Consider the following 23,453-nt stretch of genomic DNA (forward strand, 5'->3'; position numbering starts at 1 on the left):
GTGAAAAAGTTGCCCCCACTCCCTGTAAAATCTATGTCCTCTGGTTTTGTACTGTCCGAGCCTGAGGTAAAGACTGTTATCATCCATCTTATCTATGTTTTTTAGAATCCTAAAATGTCACAAAACATATTTTTAGGTTATAGCTGGAATACCAAAGTTATTAACGCCTTTTTAGAAAAAGGCAAGAGGGGAAAGATCCTTTATCTACTAACAAACAAGCAAATTTGTAATTAAGAATTTCACTACAAATGTAACTTTAACTAATAATCTAATTAAAATTTTCATGTTAGCTTGAGATGGTTCTTAAAATTTAGTCAACAGAGGCTCACTCAGGATTGAGAGGAAAAGCTTAAAAGGAATTATTCAATCAGTAGATAATATAGGACGCAATGCTATTCAGTAGAATATTAATGCATTTGATCTAGTTTAAAATTAAAAAGTTTAAAAGAACATACAGTAAGGCCAAAGAAACACAAGCATAGAAGGTATCTCCAATTGAAAAATATAGATTAGCATAAAACATGAAGAAATAAAGGACTTGGTTCTACACAAGTTTCACCTTCAATTTTCTGGGCATGAATTGCTGAACAAGATCAGGTAAAATGGAATTCAGGAAAGTTCTCTTACAAAAATATAACCTGATCAACAAGTTTATTACTTCAGCTATGATTCCATAGCAATTTCTGAAGTAGTAATAGTAGGTCTGGAACAAATCCATTTTTAGGAATAGATAGGACATACATGCTTCTTTGAAATATTCCATGTAAAATTAACTAATTGTATAACTGATGAAAACTGAATTCACAGGAGTGAAACCCCAACATACAGCTCTGGGGAGGACAATCGCTTATGTAAGGAACTCACAAAGGAATGCAATCAATAATGCAATATCCATGCTATAATGAACCATCTCCACTGACTCCACTGGTTTTCTCGTTGTGAGTGTATTCTAGCATTAAGTTAGAAAAATATATTTTAAAAACTGCAGATGAAGAAAATTGGAAATGGGAACAGAACGTACAATAAATACTCAGCAGGTCAAGCAGCATCTGTGTACAGAGAAACAGCTAACATGTCCATTCAAAAGCAACACACACAAAATGCTGGAGAAACTTAGCAGGTCAGGTAGCATCTATAGAAATAAGTAGTTGACGTTTTGGATAGGAAAGGAAGCAGAAGGTGCCAGAATAAGCAAGAGGGGAGAGGGAGAGGAAAAGGATGATGAGGACAAGCTAGAGGGTAAGAAGTGAAGCCAAGTGGATGGGGGAGAGGGGGCACAAAGTAAGAATCTGGGAAGTCATAGGTGGAAAAGGTGAAGGGCTGAGAAGAAGTACTCTGATAGGAGAGAAGAATGGGCCATGGGAAAAACTAAAGGAGGAGGGGCACCAGAGGGAGGTAATATGCAAGTGAGGAGAACCGGTAAGAGGCCAGAATGGGAAATAGAAGAAAAGGAAAGGGGGAGGGGGAAATTGGAGAAATCAATGTTCATGCCATAAGGTTGGAGGCTACTTAAATAGAACATGAGGTGTGTTCCTCCAACCTGAGAGTGGCTTCATTGTGGCAGAAGAAGAGGCCATGGACCGACATGTCAGAACAGGAATGGACTTAGGAATTAAAAAGCTGGCCACTGGGAAAACACACTTTTTACAGATTGACTGACGGTGCTCGACAAAGAGGTCCCCTACTCTACATCAGGTCTCATTGGGAGCACAGGCTTCAGTAGACAATCCCAACAGATACTCAAGTGAAATGTTCCCTCACCTGGGAGGAGGCAAATGGCCATGGTGAAGTGGCACTTCTGCCAATTGCAGGTATAAGTGCCAGGAGGGGGATTAGTAGAGAGGGATAAAGGGACAAGGAATTCACAGAGGGAACAATCTCTGCAGAAAGCGAATAGTGTGGGGGAGGTAACAACGTGTTTGGTGGTGGGGTCCCGTTAAAGATGGTGGTAGTTGCCAAGAAAGATGTATTGGATGTGGAAGCTCATGAGGTGGTAGGTGAAGACAAGAAGAACTCTATCCCTGTTAAAGTGGCGAGAAAATGGGGTGACCATGGATACCCAGGAAATGGAGGAGATGTGGGTGAGTACAGCATCAATGGTAGAGGAAGGGAAACCCCGTTCTCTGAAGAAGAAGACATCTCTGATGTCGTGGAATGGAAAGCCTCATCCTGAAAACAGATGTGGTGGAGATGAAGAAATTGAGTAAAGCGAATAGCATATTTAAGGAGACATGGTGCAAAGAGGTATAGTCAAGATAGCTGTGGGAATCGGTAGGTTTATAAAAGGTATGAGTATACAGTTTGTCCAGAGAGAGAGCGAGAGCAAGACAGAGTGCGAGCGAAAGAGAGAGAGATCATAAATGGACCACGTGAACTTAAGGATAGAAATTGAAGGATAATATTAATGGGTTCAGCATGGGTGCATGAAGCAGCACCAATGCAGTCTTCAATGTGGAGCAGAAAGAGTTGGGGAGCATTATCAGGAAAGACTTGGAATATAAACTATTCCAATCAAAGACTTCTTGTCAGAACTACGGAAAAAAGAGAAAACAAGTTGGTTAAAGTTGAAGAAAAGGTGGAAGATGAATAGATTGGACAAAGGGAATATCTCTGATCATTTAATGTCAGGATTAGACCATAAAACCATGATATAGGAGCAGAATTAGGCCATTTGGCCCAACATGTCTGCACCGCCATTTCATCATGGCTGACCCATTTCCCTCTCAGCCCCAATCTCCTGCCTTCATATCCTGACTAATCAAGAGTCTATCAACCTCTGCCTTAAATATATTAAAATGACTTGGCATTCACAGCCGCATGAGGCAATAAATTCCAGGTTCACCACTCTCTGGCTGAAGAAATTCCTCCTCATCTCCATTTTAACAGGATATCCCTCTACTTTAAGGCTGCACTCTCTGGTTTTAGACTCCTCCCACCCTAGAAAAAATCCTTTTCACATCCACTCATTCAAGGCCTTTCAACATTCAATAGGTTTCAAGGAGATCCCCCGCAGTCTTCGGAATTCCATGAAGCAAGGCATTAGCATGGAGGTAACAGCAAGCAGGGTCGTCCAATCAATGGGTAATGAAGGGTAGTTAGAGAAAGAGAATAAGAAGAGAATATGTGAAAAGCAGCCCATACACCTACCACGTGAATTCATTTTTACTAACCTTACACTGTCTACATCCTGCCCCAGGTGGATATGAAGCTTGCGCTCAATGAACAATGTTCCATGATCAGTAGACTGAGTACACTTGAACTGAGATTTGTTCATCGTAGCCAGCGACTTCAACCAGGCCGCTTTTAAGAATGTGCTACAAAAATAATAACCACACATCTTCTGTCCCACCAGGGGCCCATATACCCTTGACCACTGCTCCACCACCATCAAAGATATCTGCCGTTTCATCTCCAAACTGCATTTTGGAAAATCAGACCATCAGATTGTGCTCCTTTCTCCTGCTTACAGACAAAAGTTGAAATGTGAGGATCTGGTGCAAAACGTCATACAGTGCTGGTCTAAGGAAATATACAAGCTCCTGCGTATGGAACTGCTTCAGGTTGGTGGACTGGTCCATATTCAGTGGCAACCTAAATATCACTGCCATCACAGACATCATCAGCAGGTGTGTAGAGGACTGTGTACCAAAGTCAATCGAGTATGCCCCAACTGTAAACCATGAAAAAAGACTAGGTGTTCAAATCAGGTGACTCTGACCTATACAAGAAATCTAGGTCCTCAAACTAGACTATGAGACAAACCATCAGTTGTGGCAAGGCTTGCATTCTATAACAGTGTACAAAAGAAAGTTAGGCAACAACTCATCTCTCCCCAATTGAGTTCAATGCATTCTATGCACATTTTGAACAGTCAATGAAATAACATCACCTGCCTCAAAAGCCTTCAGTGCACCTGAACCCATGGTCACTATCACAGACATCAGATTAGCCTGCCTGAGAGTGAAGCTGAATAAAATGACTGGCCGAAATGGAGTCCCTGACCACGTCCCCAGATCCTGTGCAGATCAGCTGCAGGAAGATTTGCAGATATCTTTACCCTCTCTCTGCTCCAATCTGAGATTCCCATCTGTTTTATGAAAACCAAAGAAAAAAAAAGAATCCTAACGACCGCCATTTAGTGGCTCTGACAACCATTTTCATGAAGTGTTTCTAGAAGCTAGACGTGGCACACATCAGCTCCAGCACTCCAGTCCCATTTCAGCTATTGCCAAAACAGGGCCATGATGGTCACCACCTATAGCCCTTCATTCATTTATGGAACATCTGGATTACAAAAACACCAACACCAGACTCTTATTTATTACTACAGCTCCATTTTTAATACAATAATTCCAAATAAACTCAACTCCAAACCTCTAAACCTAGGACTTGGCATCCCCCTCTACAAATGAATCTTTGACTTCCTGACCAACAATCTACAACAATAAGGCGATATGATTATCTTCAGCCTTGGTGTTCCATAAGTTTACATCCTTAACTCTTTAATTTATTTCCTATACACTCCTGACTGCATGTCCAGTTTTCATGGATGCTATGGCAAGAAAACGCATCAAAATCTCTATTTCCCCAAAAGTCTAAGGAAATTTGATGATCCTCACCAATTTTTACAGATGCACTATAGAAAGGATCCTATCTAGATGCATCACAGCTCAGTGAAGTAACTGCTCTGATTCAGTGCGGCCCAGTACATCACAAAACACAGCTGCTCCTCCATTGACTGTGTCTGCTGCTTCCCACTGCCTCAGGAAAGCAGGAAACATAATCAAGCCTAAAGGATCCCTCCCCACAGTTCATTATCTCTTCTCCCACTTCCCTTCAGGCAGAAAATTTAAGGACATGTATCACTAGCCTCAAGGTCAGCTTCCATCCCAGTATCAAAAGACTCTTGAATAGTCCTCTTGCAACATAAAGATATCTTGATCGCTCAATCTACCTTACTGTGGACCTTATATTTTAGTTATCTACCTGAACTGCACTTTCTCTGTAACTGTAACACAACCTTCTGCATTCAGTTTTTCTTCTCCTTTTCATACTGTTTCAATTATGTATGGATGAAGGGTCCTGATGAAGGGCCTCAGCCTAAAATGTCGACTGCTTATTCCTCTCCATAGATGCTGCCTGACATGCTGAATTCCTCTGGCATTTTGTCTATATTATTATGTATGGAATGATCTGGCTGCATGGCATGCAAACAAAACTTTTCACTGTATCTTGGTACAATAATAACCAACCACCAACCCAAACAAAAGAACATAAAAACAACAAAATGAGGGCAGATAGAACACTGAGTTGGGATATTTGCAAATTGCAGAGACCTAGAACATGCCAGCATGTGCTAACAGAAAGAGAAAAACTGAGCCACTATTACAGATAGACAAATCAATTTTGATTAGGACAAAATGGGTTTTTAATAACCTTTCAGAAGTTAGAAAACTTCATTAAAATTCAAAGGCTAAGCAGCTTTAAAGATAACTTCTAATTATCTAAAATTTTGTCCAATCATCTATAATCCTGCTAAAAGGTTTAAAGGGGCAAGGTTTCAGGTTCGTGAATCATCGGGATCTCTTCTGGGGGAGGTATGACTTTACAAAAGTGAAAGGTTGCACCTGAACCCACAACCAATATCCTCACAGGCAGATTTGTTAGAGCTGTTGGGGAGGATTTAACCTAATTTGGCAGTGGAGGAAAACCAGAGCGAAGGAACTCAGGGCAGGACAAAGGATAAAAAGTCAAGTTAGTCCGTCAGCAAAAGCAGGCAGATGACAGGACAAAATTGCAGCCAGCAAGGTGAGTATCAGTACATTAGGGATGTAGAATCAAAAAGGGTAGCAAATAAAGTACTCTAAGTGTTATATCTCAATACATGGAGTATGAGAAATAAGGTGGATGATCTTGTTGCACTATTACAGATTCAGGTATGATGTTGTGGCCATCACTGAATTATGGCAGAAAGAAGATTGTAGTTGGGAGATGAATGTCCAAGGTTACATGTTGTATCGAAGGGATAGGAAGGTAGGTACAGGGGGTGGTGTGGCTCTGTTGATAAAGAATGGCATCAAATTAGTAGAAAGCTGTGACATAGGATCAAAAGATGTTGAATCCTTGTAGGTTGAGTTAAGAAACTGCAAGGGTAAAAGGACCCTGAAGGTAGTAGCTCGATGTGGACCACAAATTACAGCAAGAAATAGAAAAGGCATGTCAAAAGGGCAATGTTATGATAGCCATGGGAGATTTTAACACGTAGATCGATTGGGAAAATCAGGTTGGTATGGATCTTAAGAGAGTGAGTTTATTGTATGCCTATGAGATGGCTTTTTAGAGCAGATTGTCATTAAACCTACTGGGGAATCAGCTATAGTGGATTGGGTGTTATGTAATGAACCGAAGGCCAGCGGTCCCCAGCCACCGGGCCGCAAAGCATGTGCTACCGGGCCGCGAGGAAACGATATGAGTCAGCTGCACCTCTTTTCATTCCCTGTCACGCCCACTGTTGAACTTCAACAAACGCGAGGTCATCAGTCGCCTAAACGCAATGATACCCTAGAGGGATCACTGGTTGGCCTTGGGTAACCGGCAGCCTCGCACGGCCAGCGAGAAGTGCCATTGACACTGGCCTGGAGCATGGACAGATGGGCGCCACCTCTAAACCTGTTTAGCACACCAAATGTTTGTGGGGAACCTGGTGCTAAAATATTCGTAAACGACCTAATTCGGGCTCAGGGTTTTGTAAGTAGCACAGCAATTACCTCACTGTGATCTACTGAAAGTCATCCCTCGAGCCAAACTTTTGTGGGCCAATAGATCCTACCTACCTAAGGGGGGGGGGGGGGGGGGAGCGCGTCCTGTCGTACTCATCCTCGCTCTCCGGACTGCGACCGCCACGGTCCCAGCACGGGGACCACCTTGTCCTCTCACCCCACCCACGACCAGCCGCACCTGGCCAAGGCATCTGGCGGCGGGGGGGGGGGGGGGGGGGGGGGGCGGGAGACTGGAGTTCAGGCCCAGAGGCTGTCTAATGAGGCAATGCAGCGCTCAAAACTGCTTTGGTACCTTGAGTCCAAGCACCCTGCACTTAAAGACAAACCTGTTGAGTTTTTTGAGCGGAAAAAAAGGGAGCAAGCGGGACAGAAGCAAGTGCTGATAGTCACGAAAACTAAATTGCAGAATAGACTGGACATAAGGAACCCCCTTCGAGTATCACTGTATTCCGGTTGTGATTAACACCCACCCCACCCCCGTCGGCCGGTCTGCAAGAATATTGTCAATATAAACTGGTCCGTGGTGCAAAAAAGGTTGGTGACCCCTGCCGAAGGCCATTAGGGAGCTTAAGGTAAAAAGAACCCTTAGAAGGTGGTGATCACAATACAAGGCCATAAGACATAGGAGTAGAATTAGGTCATCTGCACCGCCATTCAATCATGGTTGATTTTTTTAAAAATCTCCTCCTTAACCCCAGTTCCCAGCCTTCTCCCTGTAACTTTTGATGTCATGTCCAATCAAGAACCTATCAATCTCTGCCTTAAATACACCCAACAACCTTGTCTCCACAGCTGCATGTGGCAATGTCGTAGACCAGGGGTTCCCAACCTGGGGTGCGAGATGGAATTTCAGGGGGTGCGACAAAGAGTGGCTTGTGTCCTTGAGTGACGAATCACGAGTCATCACTCAGCCAGCTGCCAGTGTGCCTTGAGAAGTGGTAGTAACGTTTGTCCCAAGCACGCTCCAATCTGCCGCTGCCCGAGTCGAGAGAGATGTAAACTCACTCCAGTCTCCCACTGCCCGAGTCAGCATTGAGGATTCTCATTACTGTTACCTGGGAAGTTACACCTCAGAGTCGAGGAGTCTCATCATTGTTAGCTAGGTTACATCTCAGAGTTAAAAATACTCTCATAACGCCAAAATCTTTATATACCCTGAATCAACCATCAAGTAATGACTTCGCGTTAAAACCAAACCCGCAGACAGTAGGTAAATTATTCAATTATAAAATTTTAAAAAGCCGCATTTTGATAAAAAGCAGCTGAAGTCATTCATTCATATTTGTCTCAATGCATTAAAGAAGTTTTTGAATTTCAAAGGTTTTTTTCTCTTAAAAGGTTTTTTTCTTGAATCATTGATAATTTTGAATTATGTTAGTTGAGGAGGTATCATGGTTAGCACCGAGGATTTTGAATTGTGTGATGGGAGTTCATATCTCCAGTAATCATTGGAAATAGGTGTGTAAATTCAATAGAGAGTGGTCTAATAATTCACGTTGCGTCCCCGTAGCATTTCCACCTGACGATTTATCTTGGCTTAACCGCAGATAATATCGTAATATAATATTCGAAAGCGTATTTCTCGTGATACTTTGCTATAGGCTTGTCTGGTTGAGTAAAGCAGTCATCCCTGACTTAGTCAGATAGTTTTTCTCATATTAGCTCATATTTCTCCCTTCATTAACCCTTCATCATGTCAAAAAGAAGGAAATGGAATGATGACTATGTGTGCTTTGGTTTCACTTGCACAACTGGAAATAATGGCTTGCAAAAAACCCAGTGCATTCTTTGTAGCATTGTGTTTTCCAACTCAAATCTGAAGTCAGCCAAGCTTCAAGAGCACTTCAAGAACAAGCATGACGGAGCTGATGTTGAAGGACATGATGTTGAATCATTGAAAACCAAAAGAGCTCATTTTGATTCACAAGGAACTCTTCCAAAATTAGGTTTCATTTCTGTTGAAAAACCACTATTTCTTGCTTCATACCAAGTGGCATATAAAATGGCCAAATCCAAGAAGCCCCATACAATTGCAGAATATCTCATCAAGCCATGTGCACTGGAAATGAAAACAAGCAAGAAAAAAATTTGAACAGGTGTCCCTATCAAATAATGTCATTCACAACTGAATCAGTGATTAGAGTGAAGATATTTTGGACCAAGTCATCTCAGATGTCAGAGCTGGTCCTCTTAAAATCTCTATTCAGTTGGATGAGTCAACTGATGTCTCCAGTTGTAGTCAACTCATCACATTAGTGAGGTATGTCAATGATGGTGCTGTGAAGGAAGATTTCCTGTTTTGTAAAGATCTGAAAACAAACACAACTGCAAAGGATGTGATGCAGCTGGTGAAAGATGTCTTTGCCAAACATGATTTAGATATCAAAGTCATTGGTTCTGTTTGCACTGATGGGGCACGTGCAATGCTTGGAAATAAATCTGACTTTTCTCCATTGATGAAAAAGGAGATTCCAGACTTGCAAGTTACCCATTGGTTTCTTCATCGACATGCTTTGGCATCAAAAACATTGCCTCCAAATTTGAAGAAAGTCGTTGATACTTGTGTGAAGATCATCAACTGGATCAGGGAGCGTGCTTTGGACCATCGCATCTTCAAATCATTTTGTGAGGATCTGAAAAGTGAGCATTCAGTTTTGCTTTTCACAGGAATTCACCCAAATGCTGGCTTACTTAGCTGACATTTTCACTCGTATGAATGACCTGAGTCTTTCTTTTCAAGGAAAAGGGATAAACATATTGAAGGCTTGTGAAAAGTTGAATGCTTTCAAAGAAAAGTTATGCCTTTGGCATCGAAGGATGGAAAGAGGCAGTCTCTCAAATTTTCCTTCACTAGAAGAGATGGTCGATGATGCTGGATCCATAACTCTTACTGTGCGTGAAGAAATTGTGGCTCATTTGGAAATGTTGTCAGAATCATTTGATGGATATTTTGCTGCTGGAGACCTGAAGATTTCAGAAGAATGGATCATGAATCCATATTCCTACAATTTGGAGAAAATGTCAGATGATGAAGAGCTGAAGGAAGATCTTATTGATTTGTGGACAAATCGAGCTCTTGAAATGCAATTTGAAAGCAAGACTTTGGAGGAGTTTTGGTGTGCAGCGCTGGACATGTTCCCAAGACTTGGTGGAAAAGCACTCCGTGTCCTCACTCCATTTGCAACAACATACTTGTGTGAATCTGGATTCTGTTCTCTTTTGTCAATCAAGACAAAATCTAGGAATCGCCTGAATCCACAGGCAGACCTGCGGATCACAGTCAGCAAGAAAGTTTCACATTTTGACAAAATCATGAATGAGAAGCAGGAGCAAAGAAGTCATTGAATTTTATGTTCACAATTGGGATTGATTTTACTATTTACAATTTTTTCTGAATAAATTAGAATCTAATTGCTCAGTTTATATTTGCATTTTATGCACTGAATTAAAAGCTTATTTTTTTAAGTTCAGTTTGTTCACCCGCAGTATTGGATGTGGTTCAAAAATTAGAAATTAGACTTCTTCATCTTCAAATGTGATATTACTTTTGTAGGGGGTGCGAACATTAATCAAACATTTCCTAGGGGTGTGGAGCATAGAAAAGGCTGGGAACCACTGTCCTAGACTCTCTCACCATGGGAAACATTCTTTCCACATCTACCCTGTCTAGGCCTTTCAACATTTGGAAGGGTTCAATGAGATCCCTTTCTTCTGAATTCCAGCGAGTACAGACCCAGAGCCATCAAACATTCCTTGTATGATAACCCCTTCATTCCTGAAATCATCCTTGTGAACCTCCTCTGGATCCTCTCCAAGCCAGCAAATCTTTTCTAAGATGAGGGGCCCAAAACTGTTCACAATACTCAAGGAGAGGCCTCACCAGTACCTTATAAAGTCTCAGCATCACATCCTTGTTCTTGTATACTAGACCTCTAAAATGAATGCTAACATGGCATTTGCCTTCCTCACCACCAACTCAACCTGCACGTTAACCTTCAGGGTGTTCTGCACAAGGACTCCTAAGTCCCTTTGCATCTCAGATTTTTGGATTTTCTCCCCGTTTGGAAAATATTTATTTCTACTACCAAAGTGCATGGCCATGCATTTTCCAACATTGAATTTTATTTGCCACTTTCTTGCCCATTCTCCTAATCTGTCTAAGTCCTTCTGCATCCTACCCATTTCCTCAACACTAGCTGCCCCTCCACCAATCTTCATATCATCTGCAAACTTAGCAATAAAGCCATCTATGCCATTATATATAGCATAAAAATAAGTGGTTCCAACGCCGACCCCTGTGGAACACCACTAGTCACTGGCAGCTAACCAGAAAATAATCCTTTCATTCCCACTCACTGGTTCCTACCAATCAGCCAATGTTCTAACCATTGAATGAGTTGAGCTTGAAATTTGATAGGGTGAAAATAAATCTGATGTAGCAGTACGTTGTATATTTGGAATTTCAGAAGGACTTTGACAAGGTGCCACACATGAGGCTGCTTACCATGTTAAGAGCCCATTGATAACTTCGTGGCCTAAGGTAGATGGAGATAATTTACACAGCTCTTGTTACATGCACGCGCAGTTCAACTCTTTGAGTGATTATGCAGAAAGTTTGAAGTTAATAACTCATCTCTTTTCACCTTAGACCACAAACCCTTGCTGTGGACCACTTCTGGAGGTCCAAGACACCGACTTCTACAAAGAAGGGATCCGTATGCTCCACGACCACTGGACTAAGCGTGTAAATGTAGGAGGGGACTATGTTGAAAAACAAATGTGTTAGGTTTTCTAAAATTGACTCCTTCTACCTTAAGCCACAAACTTATCAATCACCCCTCGTATATCAATGATTTAGATGATGGAATAGATAGCTTTGTTGCCAAGTTTGCAAATGATACAAAGATTGGTGGAGGGGCAACTAGTGTTGAGGAAACAGGTTGGCTGCAGAACAAATCAGACATTAGGAGAATGGGCGAGAAAATGTCAAATCAAATACAATGTTGATGCATGGTCATGCATTTTGGTAGCAGAAATAAATGTAAAAACTATTTTCTAAACAGGGAGAGATTCCAAAAATCTGAGATGCAAAGGGACATGGCAGTCTTTGTGCAGAACACCCTAAATGTTAACTTGCAGGTTGAGTTAGCAGTGAGGAAGACAAATGCAATGTTAGCATTCATTTCAAGAGGTTTAGAATACAAAGTGGGGATGTGATGCTGATGCTTTATAAGGTACTGGTGAGGCCTCACCTTGAGTATTGTGAACACCTTGGGCTCCTCATGTAAGAAAAGATGTGCTGGCATTGGAGAGGGTTCAAAGGAGGTTCACAAGGATAATTCTGGGAATTAAAGGGTTATCATATGAGTAATGTTTGATGACTCTAGGTCTATACTCACTGGAATTTAGAAGAATTAGGGGGGATCTCATTGAAAGGCCTAGACAGAGTAAATGTGGAAAGGATGTTTCCCATGGTGGGAAAGTCTAGGATAAGAGGCCTCAACCTCAGGATAGAGGGGCCTCCATTTAAAACAGAGACACAGAGAAATTTCTTTAGCCAGAGGATGGTAAATTTGTATAATTTGTTAGCTGAGGAGGCCAAGTCATTGGGTGTATTTAAGGCAGAGATTGAACTGATTCTTGATTGGACACTGCATCAAAGGTTATGGGGAGAAGGCTGAGGAGGGGATAAAAAAAAGGATTCAGCCATAATTGAACGGCAGAGCAGACTTGATAGACCAAATGGCCTAATTCTGCTCCTATGTCTTATGGCCTTACAATGAATTTCAGATTTGCAGTGGAACTGTTCCAAAATGTATTCAATTCAAAATAATTCAGCCCCTAAATGTGAAGGAGTTTGACTTGTCAAAACATTTGTTAAACTGTGTAAACACAATCTGTGCAATCACCAGAAGAGTGCATGAATAATATATGCTTTCAGGATGCTGGTTTGCCATCTTCTTGTCATGTCTTTATGGAGATCAAAGTCATAGTGACATTTTGAGAATGAACTCATGTTCAGAAATAAATTCATAATGTCACAGATGGTAGTCTCAATTTAATGGCAATTCATTCAATAACTCTTAACTTAAAAAATAATTACATATAAAATGTATATACCCATCATCCTATTTATCAGTTGTAGATTATCATTTGACATTACTTATATATATATGATTGATGCACATCAACTGAGCGGCACTGCTTAATCGTTCTTATTAACATGATGTCTGGTTTTGGAAAACTATTGATTGCAATTTATTCAAACCCACTCTACAAACTGAAAAAGATCTAGACCAGGGGTTCCCGACCTGGGGTTCATAGATCCCTCAGTTAATGGTAGGGGTCCATGGTATAAAAAGGGTTGGGAATCCCTATCTAGAACATAACATCATTGAACTTACTGAAGACATATGTTCCATTACATATTTTGGATTATAAAATAACAAAGAGCTTTGTTTCAGCCCAGATTTATGGTCAAAAATTTCTTCTTGCCACCAGCTGTAAAGATTAATCTTGAAATGAGTGATTAATTTAAATTAATTAGTCACTCATCTAGCTTCACAGTCTGTAAATATTTTGTCTGCAACTACTGCTTGTTTTCCTTCACTTAGTTAATTTTCTATCTATACAAGCATTAGTCTTTCTATCCAGTACACCTTAATTTTATTAATAAATCTTTATGTAGTAAATTAACAAACCCTTAAATGTCCATATACATATTAACTGAACTGCACTCAATCAAGCTAGTCAAACACAATTTTGCTTTAAAAAATTAGTGATATCTTTCACAAATTAAACCTTAGTAAACCATGGTAATAGATAGTAAATTAAGCTGGAAACCACAAATAAATTATGTCAAAGCAAAAATGTCAAAATCTATTGCAATACTGTACAAAGCGCAAGATTTCTTAAATCAGGAATCTTTGTATACATTATACTGCTCACTTATAGTCCCATACATGACTTACTGTATAGAGGTATGGGGAAATACATACAAAACAAATACAAATTCAATTCTTCTACTCCAAAAGAAAGTTAGACGAATTGTAAATAAGACAAGTTATTATGAGCCAACCAATCCACTATTTATTGAACTAAACACTTTAAAATTCAGAGATTTCATAGATTTCAAAATAATACAAATTATGTATAAAGTAAAAAACAGACAGCTACCACTAAGTATCCAAAGGTTGTTTAAAATGAGAGAAAGTCAACATGAATTGAGAGGAACATGTATACTTCAAAAACAAAGCATAAGAACAAATGTAAAAAACCACTGTATTTCAGTCAGAGGGGTGAATTTATGGAACAGTTGTAGTAAGAATTTAAAAACATGCACTATACTTAACAAGTTTAAAAAATATTTTTAAAGTATTTAATTAACAAATATAAAATACATGATTTAAAATGAATGGGAGTAATGTAAATAAATAATATTTGGAATTGAATTATGTGTTAAAAGATTATGAAATTTTTTGTTTCTGATGTGATGATTGACACCAAATATGTTGCTGTATAAGTAAGAGGGGTAGGCGTAATAAGCTGTAGCTTCAGCCTGCACCCTTTTGGTCTGTTTTAAAGAATATCTATGTTTTTTTTGTGATTTTGTCCTATGAAATTATCATTGTAAATGATGCTTTTTGTTATGTTTGTACTGACCGAAATAAATTAATTTCATTCATTCATTCATATTCTTCCAAGTGCCAGTTTCTTTCTATATTTAATTTGCTGAAACTTCCCACATGCTAAACACCCGATATCCCTTTTTTGAGTAGAATATAAAATTTACAGTCTTCCAGAGGATTGGAGGATTTTGACCAGAGACTCAAACACTTCTTCTACTTCCCTATAGAAAGGATACTATCTGATTCATTTTTCTTTATATGTTGGCAATTTTACTACTATTATCTAGAACAATGTAACTGACACATGTTAGATTACATCATAGTACAAGAGAGAAACTGCAATATAATTTCATCACTTGCGCCATGATACATGCTTTGCAGGACGAAACACGGTCTATCATCTGCATCAACTAGGTCCTTAAACTGTAAAGTTAATAGAAACACTGGACAGAACTGGGGGGAGGGATGCAAGGCATCTTCAACAAAATTATCACAGCCTTTTGGATATTTCTACCTTTTCTGCTACAATAACACTGATGGCATCTTATGTTTTTAAAATGAAAGTATTTGCAAAATATTCTGATGCCTCTAATGTGTGAGCAAGTAGTAGAATCTGGGAGGGGAGGAGGGGATGTTCCTGGCAATCTAAGGTAAATAAAATGAGAAAATGGGTGTTTATTGGTTGACGTGAATGGTTGGCCATGGGTTTGTTTCCATACTGTATAATTTTACAACTGTTCTGAGTTGGAAATATATCACTTGTCCTTTATATCACTGGGTCTAACTCTTGAAATTCCCTTTTTGTGGAATGAATAAACTAATATGGCAAAGAAATAGGACACACGGTAGGAGTTCAAAAGGTGGTGAAGAACAGAAATACATACTAAAACTAAGTCTCCAGGCACTTGGGTGGGTGGGGGGGGGGGGTGGGTTCCGGAATGCATGCATTTTTACACAAGTAATCTGACAGGTAAGACTGAAGAACTGAGGGTAGAGATTATGGGACTATGAAATTGTTGTAAACATGGAGAGTTAAAAGATGAGGAACATTGGCAACTCAATATTCAAAGGTATAGTATATTCAAGCAGGAAAGGATGCAATGTAAAAGTGAAGTCACAAAGTCTGTTACTGTAGTAAAGGAAAATATTCTATAAAATTCCAGAAATGGGTAGAATTCAGAAACAGGTTAATAACTAGTCCTCAAAACAATCAACAAAAATAGAGAAGGTAAAAAGGTCAGCAGAATATCATGGGAAGGTATGAATGTAAATGACAGTGAAGTGTTAAATTCACAGGATAATAACAGTAGGAGATTCCAAATTCTTTAATATTAACTAGGGAGCAACATGAAAGGATTGCAGGGGCAAGATTTTTAAAATGCATCTATCAAAGTTTTGTTCAGAGTCAGTACATACATTGTATTAGATTAGAGCATTGAAAATATGCAATACATACAGGAGTACAGAAATACTGGAGAGAAAGTTTATTTTGGAGGACGAAGAGGGGGAATGAAATTTCACCGTTAGGCAAGATTAAGGTAAATACTCCAGCATTTTATAAAATATTGCCCTCATCATCAACCTATGTCACAACTTTTAGGCACTTATACCTACAAGGCCTCTCTATTCTCCAATAATCTATAGGAACCTACCATTTACTGCTTTTTTGTGCAAGTCCTGTCCTGATTAAACTTAACAAAGTTCAATACTTTGCACTTGTCCAAATGAAGAATCAATTTGTTAACCTTTGGTCCACTTTCACTGCCCACTATAACACCAGTTTTAAGAAATGCATAAAACATAGCAGAGTAGGACCCTTTGGCCCACAATTTTGTGCCAACCTTTTAACCTACTCCACAATCAATATAACTATTCCCCTCTACATGCCCCATAACTCTCCATTTTTCTTTCATCCATCTCTGTATCTAAGAGTGTCTTAAATGTCCCAAAGTCTCAGCTTCTACCACCACCCCCAGCAATGTATTCCAGACACTTAGCATTTTCTGTGTGAGAAAACCTACCTGACATCCCCCCAAACTTTCCTCTACTCACTTTAAAAGGATGTTCTCTGGTACTAGCTTCTGCCACTCTGGAAAAAAGTTGTTGGCTGTCCACTCTATCTACGCCTCTTGTAATCTTATACACCTTTATCGTTACCTCTGATCCTCCTTCGTTCCAGAGAAAAGCCCGAGCTCATTCAATCTTTCTTCAAGACATGTTCTCTAATCCAAGCAGTATCTCGTAAACCTCCTCAAACCCCTCTCAAATACTTCCACATCCTACATTCAAGTTCAACTTTCCAAAGTGTGTCACATCACATTTTACTGGACTGATCTCCATCTACCACTTCTCCGCCCATCAATGCATTCTGTCTATGTCCCTAGTAACCTACAACAACCTTCTACACCATTCACAACAGCACCAACCTTCTTGTCATCTGCAGACTTACTAACCCACCCTTTCACCTCCTCATCCAAGTTATTTATAAAGATCACAAAGAGCAGGAATTCCAGAACAGATGTTTGCAGAACACTATTGGTCACCAACCTCCAGGCAGAACACATTCTATCTACTAAAAGATTCTGCCTTTTGTGGGCTATCCAATTCCAAATCCAAATGCTGCCAAGGTTCCATCGATCCAATGCTTCATGATTTTCTGAATAAGCCTTCCATGGGAAACCTTGACCTTGAAATTTGGTGCCATTCCACAAACATTAACTATGCCAATTACATTCTCACCCAAATTGTCAATGTAGATGACAAACAATAGTCAACCTACCATCAATCACTGCAGCATACTTCCGGTCACAGAACTCCAATCTCAAAAGCAATCCTCCTCTACCACACTCTGACTCCAGCCACCAAGCCAATTTTGTAGCAAATAGGCCAGCTTACCTTGAATTCCATGTGATCTAATCTTCCCAACTAGCTTACGAGGAGGCACCTTGTCAAAGGCCTTGCAAAAGATATGCAGAGAACATTCCTGCCCTTGCCAATTTTCTTCACAGAACTTAAATCAAATTTGTGAGACTATGATCTCAAATGCACAATGTCATGCTGACTATCCCTAACCTGTCCTTGCCTTTCGAAATATAGGTAGGTAGATCTTGCTCATCAGAATCCCCTCCTGTAACTTTCCTTTCACTGATATTACATGCAAAATTTCCAAATTTAAAAGGGTAAAATGGACTAAAATAAAAATCAGCAAAATCATTAGTGCTCTCATTGTTTGACTAATGAATGCATAATTATTTTCAGGTCATAATTCATAAATATTTTTACTATGTGTTACTATAGAAGGTTTTAGTCTTTTTTTTTGAAATGATTTGGTCCTAGAACTGGCAATAAAAGTTTTTTGTTCTGAGCATCATTGATTAGTGGCTTAATTATCTGTTTATACTGTGTAGTAACAATCTCCACATTTTGCTTGGACTATTAATTCATTTATGCTCTATTCATGTATTGTTCTGTAATCACATAGCATCAGACTGGAAATCATAAACTACAAACTTGAATGTCCAATGGGTTCTATACTTGCCACACCTTCACAGTTCAAAGAACAAATGAAAGAGTTTCACAGTAATCAATAGAAACTAAAGATTCTACTATGAGAATGCAATAAAGGTTTGGTGTCGTGGACATTTGATAATGGTGATTTTGGACCTCAGATTTATCATCACTGATTTGTTTCCTTTGTGATGCTACTCAGCCATAACAAGCAAGATGGAACTGTTAGTAAGAGACTGTAATGAAATGAAAGAGTGGTTGATATTTAGGAACCTTTTACAGTGTGCGCTGGTCAGAAAGAAATAGAGCACACAGGAGATGGGTATTGATCACTGAAATTACATTAAATTAACTCATAAATGAATTGCTAAATTTTCTATTTTGAGTTTCAAAATATAAACATTTTGTAACTCACTTGCCAGGTTTCAACTTTATCTATGAGATCTTCATCAAAATCCATGCAAAATGCCAGAGCTTTTCCCGCCGCTAATCTTTTTTCTTCAATGCTCATTTCTGAGAGTAAAGTAATACGTGGAATACCTTCCTTGGAGCTGTTAAATTTTCTTTCTTTGTCCTCAATCAGAAACATGTTTTTATCATTTTGAGAGGTTTTATCTATAGCTTTTTCGCAGAGTGGAGAAAGAGAAATATTTTCCTTAGTTGCACCAGCTTTCTGCTTACTCAATGTGTTTACCTTGGGACATTCCTCCTCATTAATTTTATTCGTAGCATGAGAAGAAGCAATAACTGTATCGGATGTCTCAGAGATCAAATATTTCAGTGCAGCAGCTGTAGTTGATGACCTTAAGGAAAATGTTCCATGGATCTCCTTTGGCAGTTTCCTTCTCAGAAAAAGAGGAGATTCTATCTTTTGGTGACTTGCATTTTGACATTCCCAAGGACTAGACTTTACAGTAATGGAAGGACTTTGCTTAATAAGACATAGTTCTGGTACTTTCAAAACAGATGAGCTGATCTGGTTGGTATCCATCCATTCTGGACTCGGTTGTCTAAGATTAAGCTGAGGCAAACTTTGCTGATGGCCAGAGAAAGTGTTTTGTGCAGATGCTGTAAAAGATGCCTCACTTTGCTCAGCAAAGAGTTCAGCTCTCTGAAGGTCTGACTCACTGTAGCTGAGGCGCTTTCTCAGCTGGGACATAGGTTGAAGGACATCTGCATTATGCCATTTGAACAGAGGGTCAAATTCTTGCTCACTAACCAGTACTGAATCACTAGGAATAAGTTCTGTTGCCGATACCATGGTGTGCTCAAAATGATCCCCCATATCAAAGCCATGGCTATCTAGTTTTTTATCCAGTTGAATTATAGCCATCTGTGAGACAGTCTTTTCAATTTCTGCTGAAAGATCAGGGATTTCAACACTATCTTCCTCAATCAATTGCTTGTTTTCTGCAAAGTCCAGTAACAATTTACATGCCAAGTGAATTATTTTTGGTACATGTTTAAGTTGGCGGGCTTCATAACCATGGAGCAGATGGCGCTGACGGATGAGGTACTGAGAAACTGTAACAGCGTGCACTCTTGGGTCACAGCAGGAGAAAACATTTCGCAGTGGAATTAGAAATTGGGAAAATTCCCGGATACACATCAACTGCCCACGGGTCTGAATTGCATTTGCTCTTTTAGCACGAACAAAAAGTATTGCTTGGTCTGCACTCATTCTTGTCGCATAAACCAGGTAGCAAGCTGTTAAGACTCCTAGGATGACATCAGGGAATTTCAAAGTTAAACAATGTTATTCAAAAGAAAGTCCTTCAGTAAGAGAAACTTGAAGTATAGAATAGCATGCCGCATAAAGTTCTAATATTCAGATAAAACATTTCCAAATCAAAAAATAAGAATAGTTTAACATTGAATAGTGGAATTTTTTAAAGGTAGTTCTACTCTGTATAGAACTAGTAAAATAAAATTGAAGATAAATTGAGCACAAAGGGGATGGATTAAAAGGCCTAGGGAGAGTGGACATGCTTCCAATAGTGGGAGAGTCTAGGACTAGAGGGCACAGCTTCAGAGTACAAGGACTTACGTTTAGAATAGAAATGAGGAGACATTTCTTTAGCCAGAGTCTGGTGAATCTGTGGATTTCATTGCCACCAATAGTTTGTGTAGGCAAAAATCACTGGGTATAGTTAAAGCAGAGATTGATAGATTTTTATTAGCAAGGGTATCAAAGGTTATGGGGAGAAGGCAGGAAAATGGGTTTGAGGCGGAAAATAAATCAGCTATGATTGATTGGCAGAGCACTTAATGGGCTGAATGGCCTAATTCTGCTCCTATGCCTTATGGTTTTATGAGATTACTTTTGCCTTTATGGTCAATACATAAATAAAGCCAGAGATCCAGAAGTTGTCAACCTTCTCAGTCAAAGAGGAAAATACATTCTGTTGACACAAAGAGAGAAACTGCAGTAAAAATTTGACAACACACTGTATCTTCCCCCAACTCTCCCAAACAGACTAGTTGAACTACTGAGTTTTTCCATTAAGAATAATGCTCAGATTTGAACCTTCTACTTATTGGGACCAAAGGTAGATTATACAAAAAATAAAGTTATACTGGGCTGTATTTATGCAGGCTATTTACCACTTGCTTATTCTAAATGATTACTTCTACTCTAAGTTTTATTTTTTGGGTGTGGGGTTAAGACACAATTCAATAAATTTGATTTTATATTGAATATTAGGGACAAATATATCCACAGAAAATAAGCAACACAAACACTACCAGTCGATTTCTTACCTGTCCTTCCAAGTCCTGCATGGCAGTGAATAGCCACTTTTCCTTCTTGTAGAGCAAAAGCTATAACTTTGACCATATCAAGGATGGTGGTGAGGGAAGCCACACCGTAGTCTTTCCACCCAAAATTGTAAAAATATACTGAAAACATGAATTAGAAAGTATTTTAAAATAAATAAATGTAAAAAGTGAATGGGGTAATCAATTTGTATTTGAATGTCCATTTTCATCCAAACTGAGATTTTCTTTTTAAATTTAATAGGCCCAGAAGGACCTATTCTGTACTGTATTACCAAATAAATAAGTAGTACAGGCAAAATTGAAGTAATAAGAAATTTGGTGTGCAGGGACAAATCAAAAGCAGACCGATATCCATCATCATTTATTGATTGTTCAATAATTTATGGTGATGATGTAGCAGAAGGCAGTTGTACCAGAAATTATCTTAGTGCTCCATCATAACATCATCACTATTACAGCATAGCAGGAAGAAAATACAGCTGATTTTTAAAGTATCAGCTGAGTATTGGTATAATTTTTAACATAGGGTCTGCCCCATACTGGAACATACATGATAGGCATTTAAATTCACGCAGTACATGTGTTCGACCTAATCTGGTTCTCTAATCCTAAAGATTATCAACACATAAATATACCCCAAACAGATAACATGATGGCTACACCAAATTACACCATAAGACCATGAAACACTGGAGCAGAATTAGGCCATTTGGCCCATTGACTCTGCTCCACCATTTTATCACGGTTGATCCATTTTTCCTCTCAGCTCCAATCTCCTGCCTTCTGAACGTATCCCTTCATGCCCTGACCAATCAAGAATCTATCAACCTTTGTCTTAAATATACATACAGACTTGGCCTCCACAGTTGCCTGTGGCAAAAAAAAATTCACAGATTTATCATCCGCTGGCTAAAGAAAGTCCTCCTCATCTCCATTCTAAAAGGACACCCCTCTATTCTGAGGCTGTATCCTTGGGTCACAATACTCCAAGTGAGGCCTCACCAGTGCTTTATAACATCTTAACATTACATCCTTGCTTTTATATTCTAGTTCTTTTGAAATGAATGCCAATGTCGCATTTTCCTTCCTCACTACAGACTCAACCTGCAAGTTAACCTTTAAGGAATATGCATAAGGATTCCCAAGTCCCTTTGCACTTCAGTTTTTTGTGTTTTCTCTCCATTTAGAAATTAGTCAACCCTTTCATTTCTACCAAAGTGCATGACCATGCACTTCCTGATACTGTATTCCATCTGCCACTTCTTTGTCCATTCTCCTCATCTGTCTAAGTCCTTCTAAAGCCTTTCTACTTCCTCAAAACTACCTGCCCTCAACCTATCTTCATATCGTCTGCAAACTTTGCAACAAAGCCATCAATGCCATCATTCAAATTATTAACATACAACACAAGAAGAATCATAATATTACAATCCACATAGCTCAAAGAATTCACTTCCTGAAAATAAAGTCACCAAAAAGGTATGTCAAATGATACTGAAGGTGTGTGATGTTTAAGCATTCACCTCATGTGAGGGTGAGTACTCAGGCAGCAGCAATCATGATGCTCTTCCTCTATTAACCCACCTTCAGTGACTGTAATTTCTGGGTCAGAACCAACTGCAATTAACTTAACCTAATTTACTTCATGCCTAAATCTCAGCAAATCTGGTGGAAAGTTGTACAGTCTTTTCACTGACCCCAATATCCTGATTGAAGAAAAGTCCAGAGATGATGCCCCATTAGATACTTCCTGTACCTAATAAAGTGGTCAATGAGGCTATGTTCATTGTCTTCTTTGGCTGTAACCCATCTACTTCAAGATGTGACACGTTATGCGCTTAGAGATGCCCTTCTGCACACCACTGTTGTAACACATGGTTATGTGAGTTACTGTTGCCTTCCTGTCAACTTGAACCAGTCTGACTTCTCTCATTAACAAGGCACTTTCACCCATAGAACTGCTCCACACTGGATATTTTCTGCACCATTCTCTGTAAACTCCAGCAACTGTTGTGCATGAAAATCTCTGGAGATTAGTAGTTTCTGAGATACTCAAACCACTCTGTCTGGTACAAACAATTATTTCACAAAGTAATATAGATCATATTTCTTCCCTATTTTGATGTCTAATCAGGACAATGACTGAACCGCTTGACCATGTCTGTATGCTTTTATGCATTGAGTTGCTGTCACATGATTGGCAGATTAGATATTTGCATAAACAAGCAGATGTACAGGAGTATCTTATAAAATAGGCATTCAGTGTATGAATGCATACTGAGAGACGAGATTTATACAATGGCATGCAAAAGTTTGGGCACCCCTGGTCAAAATTTCTGTTACTGTGAATACTTAAGTGAGTAGAAGATTAACTGATTTCCAAAAGTCATAAAGTTAAAGATGAAACATTCTTTTCAACATTTTAAGCAAGATTAGTGCATTATTGTTCTTTTGTACACTTTTAGAGTGAAAAAAGGAAAGGAGCACCATGTAAAAGTTTGGGCACCCCAAGAGATTTGAGCTCTCAGATAACTTTTACCAGGGTCTCAGACCTTAATTAGCTTGTTAGGGCTATGGCTTGTTCACAGTCATCATTAGGAAAGGCCAGGTGATGCAAATTTCAAAGCTTTATAAATAACCTGACTCCTCAAACCTTGTCCCAATATAAATGACATATTTGCACAAGTTGAACATTGTGTGGGAAAATCCTTATATGCAGATGATGGGGCTTTATGGGTGAGGGAAAGAAATCTAATTTATA

General features: G+C 39.2%; 1 protein-coding gene across 7 annotated transcripts in view; it reads right to left on the bottom strand.

Annotated features, from left to right (window-relative positions):
- The window catches only part of ptpdc1a (protein tyrosine phosphatase domain containing 1a), a 132,818-nt gene that overhangs the window by 10,354 nt on the left and 99,011 nt on the right, over positions 1 to 23,453 (bottom strand). For all 7 annotated transcript variants that reach the window (XR_012102134.1, XM_073072171.1, XM_073072170.1 and 4 more), the window contains 2 exons: positions 20,675 to 20,812; positions 18,330 to 19,633 (listed from right to left, as the gene is read on the bottom strand). Coding sequence is in view for 6 of the 7 variants with exons in the window: in XM_073072171.1 (XP_072928272.1) it covers positions 18,330 to 19,633; positions 20,675 to 20,812 (1,442 nt within the window). In the remaining variant the exon portion in view is untranslated. The remainder of the gene's footprint in view (positions 1 to 18,329; positions 19,634 to 20,674; positions 20,813 to 23,453) is intronic.

This window comes from Hemitrygon akajei, chromosome 19 (genome assembly GCF_048418815.1).
Source record: "Hemitrygon akajei chromosome 19, sHemAka1.3, whole genome shotgun sequence".
NCBI lineage: Eukaryota > Metazoa > Chordata > Chondrichthyes > Myliobatiformes > Dasyatidae > Hemitrygon > Hemitrygon akajei.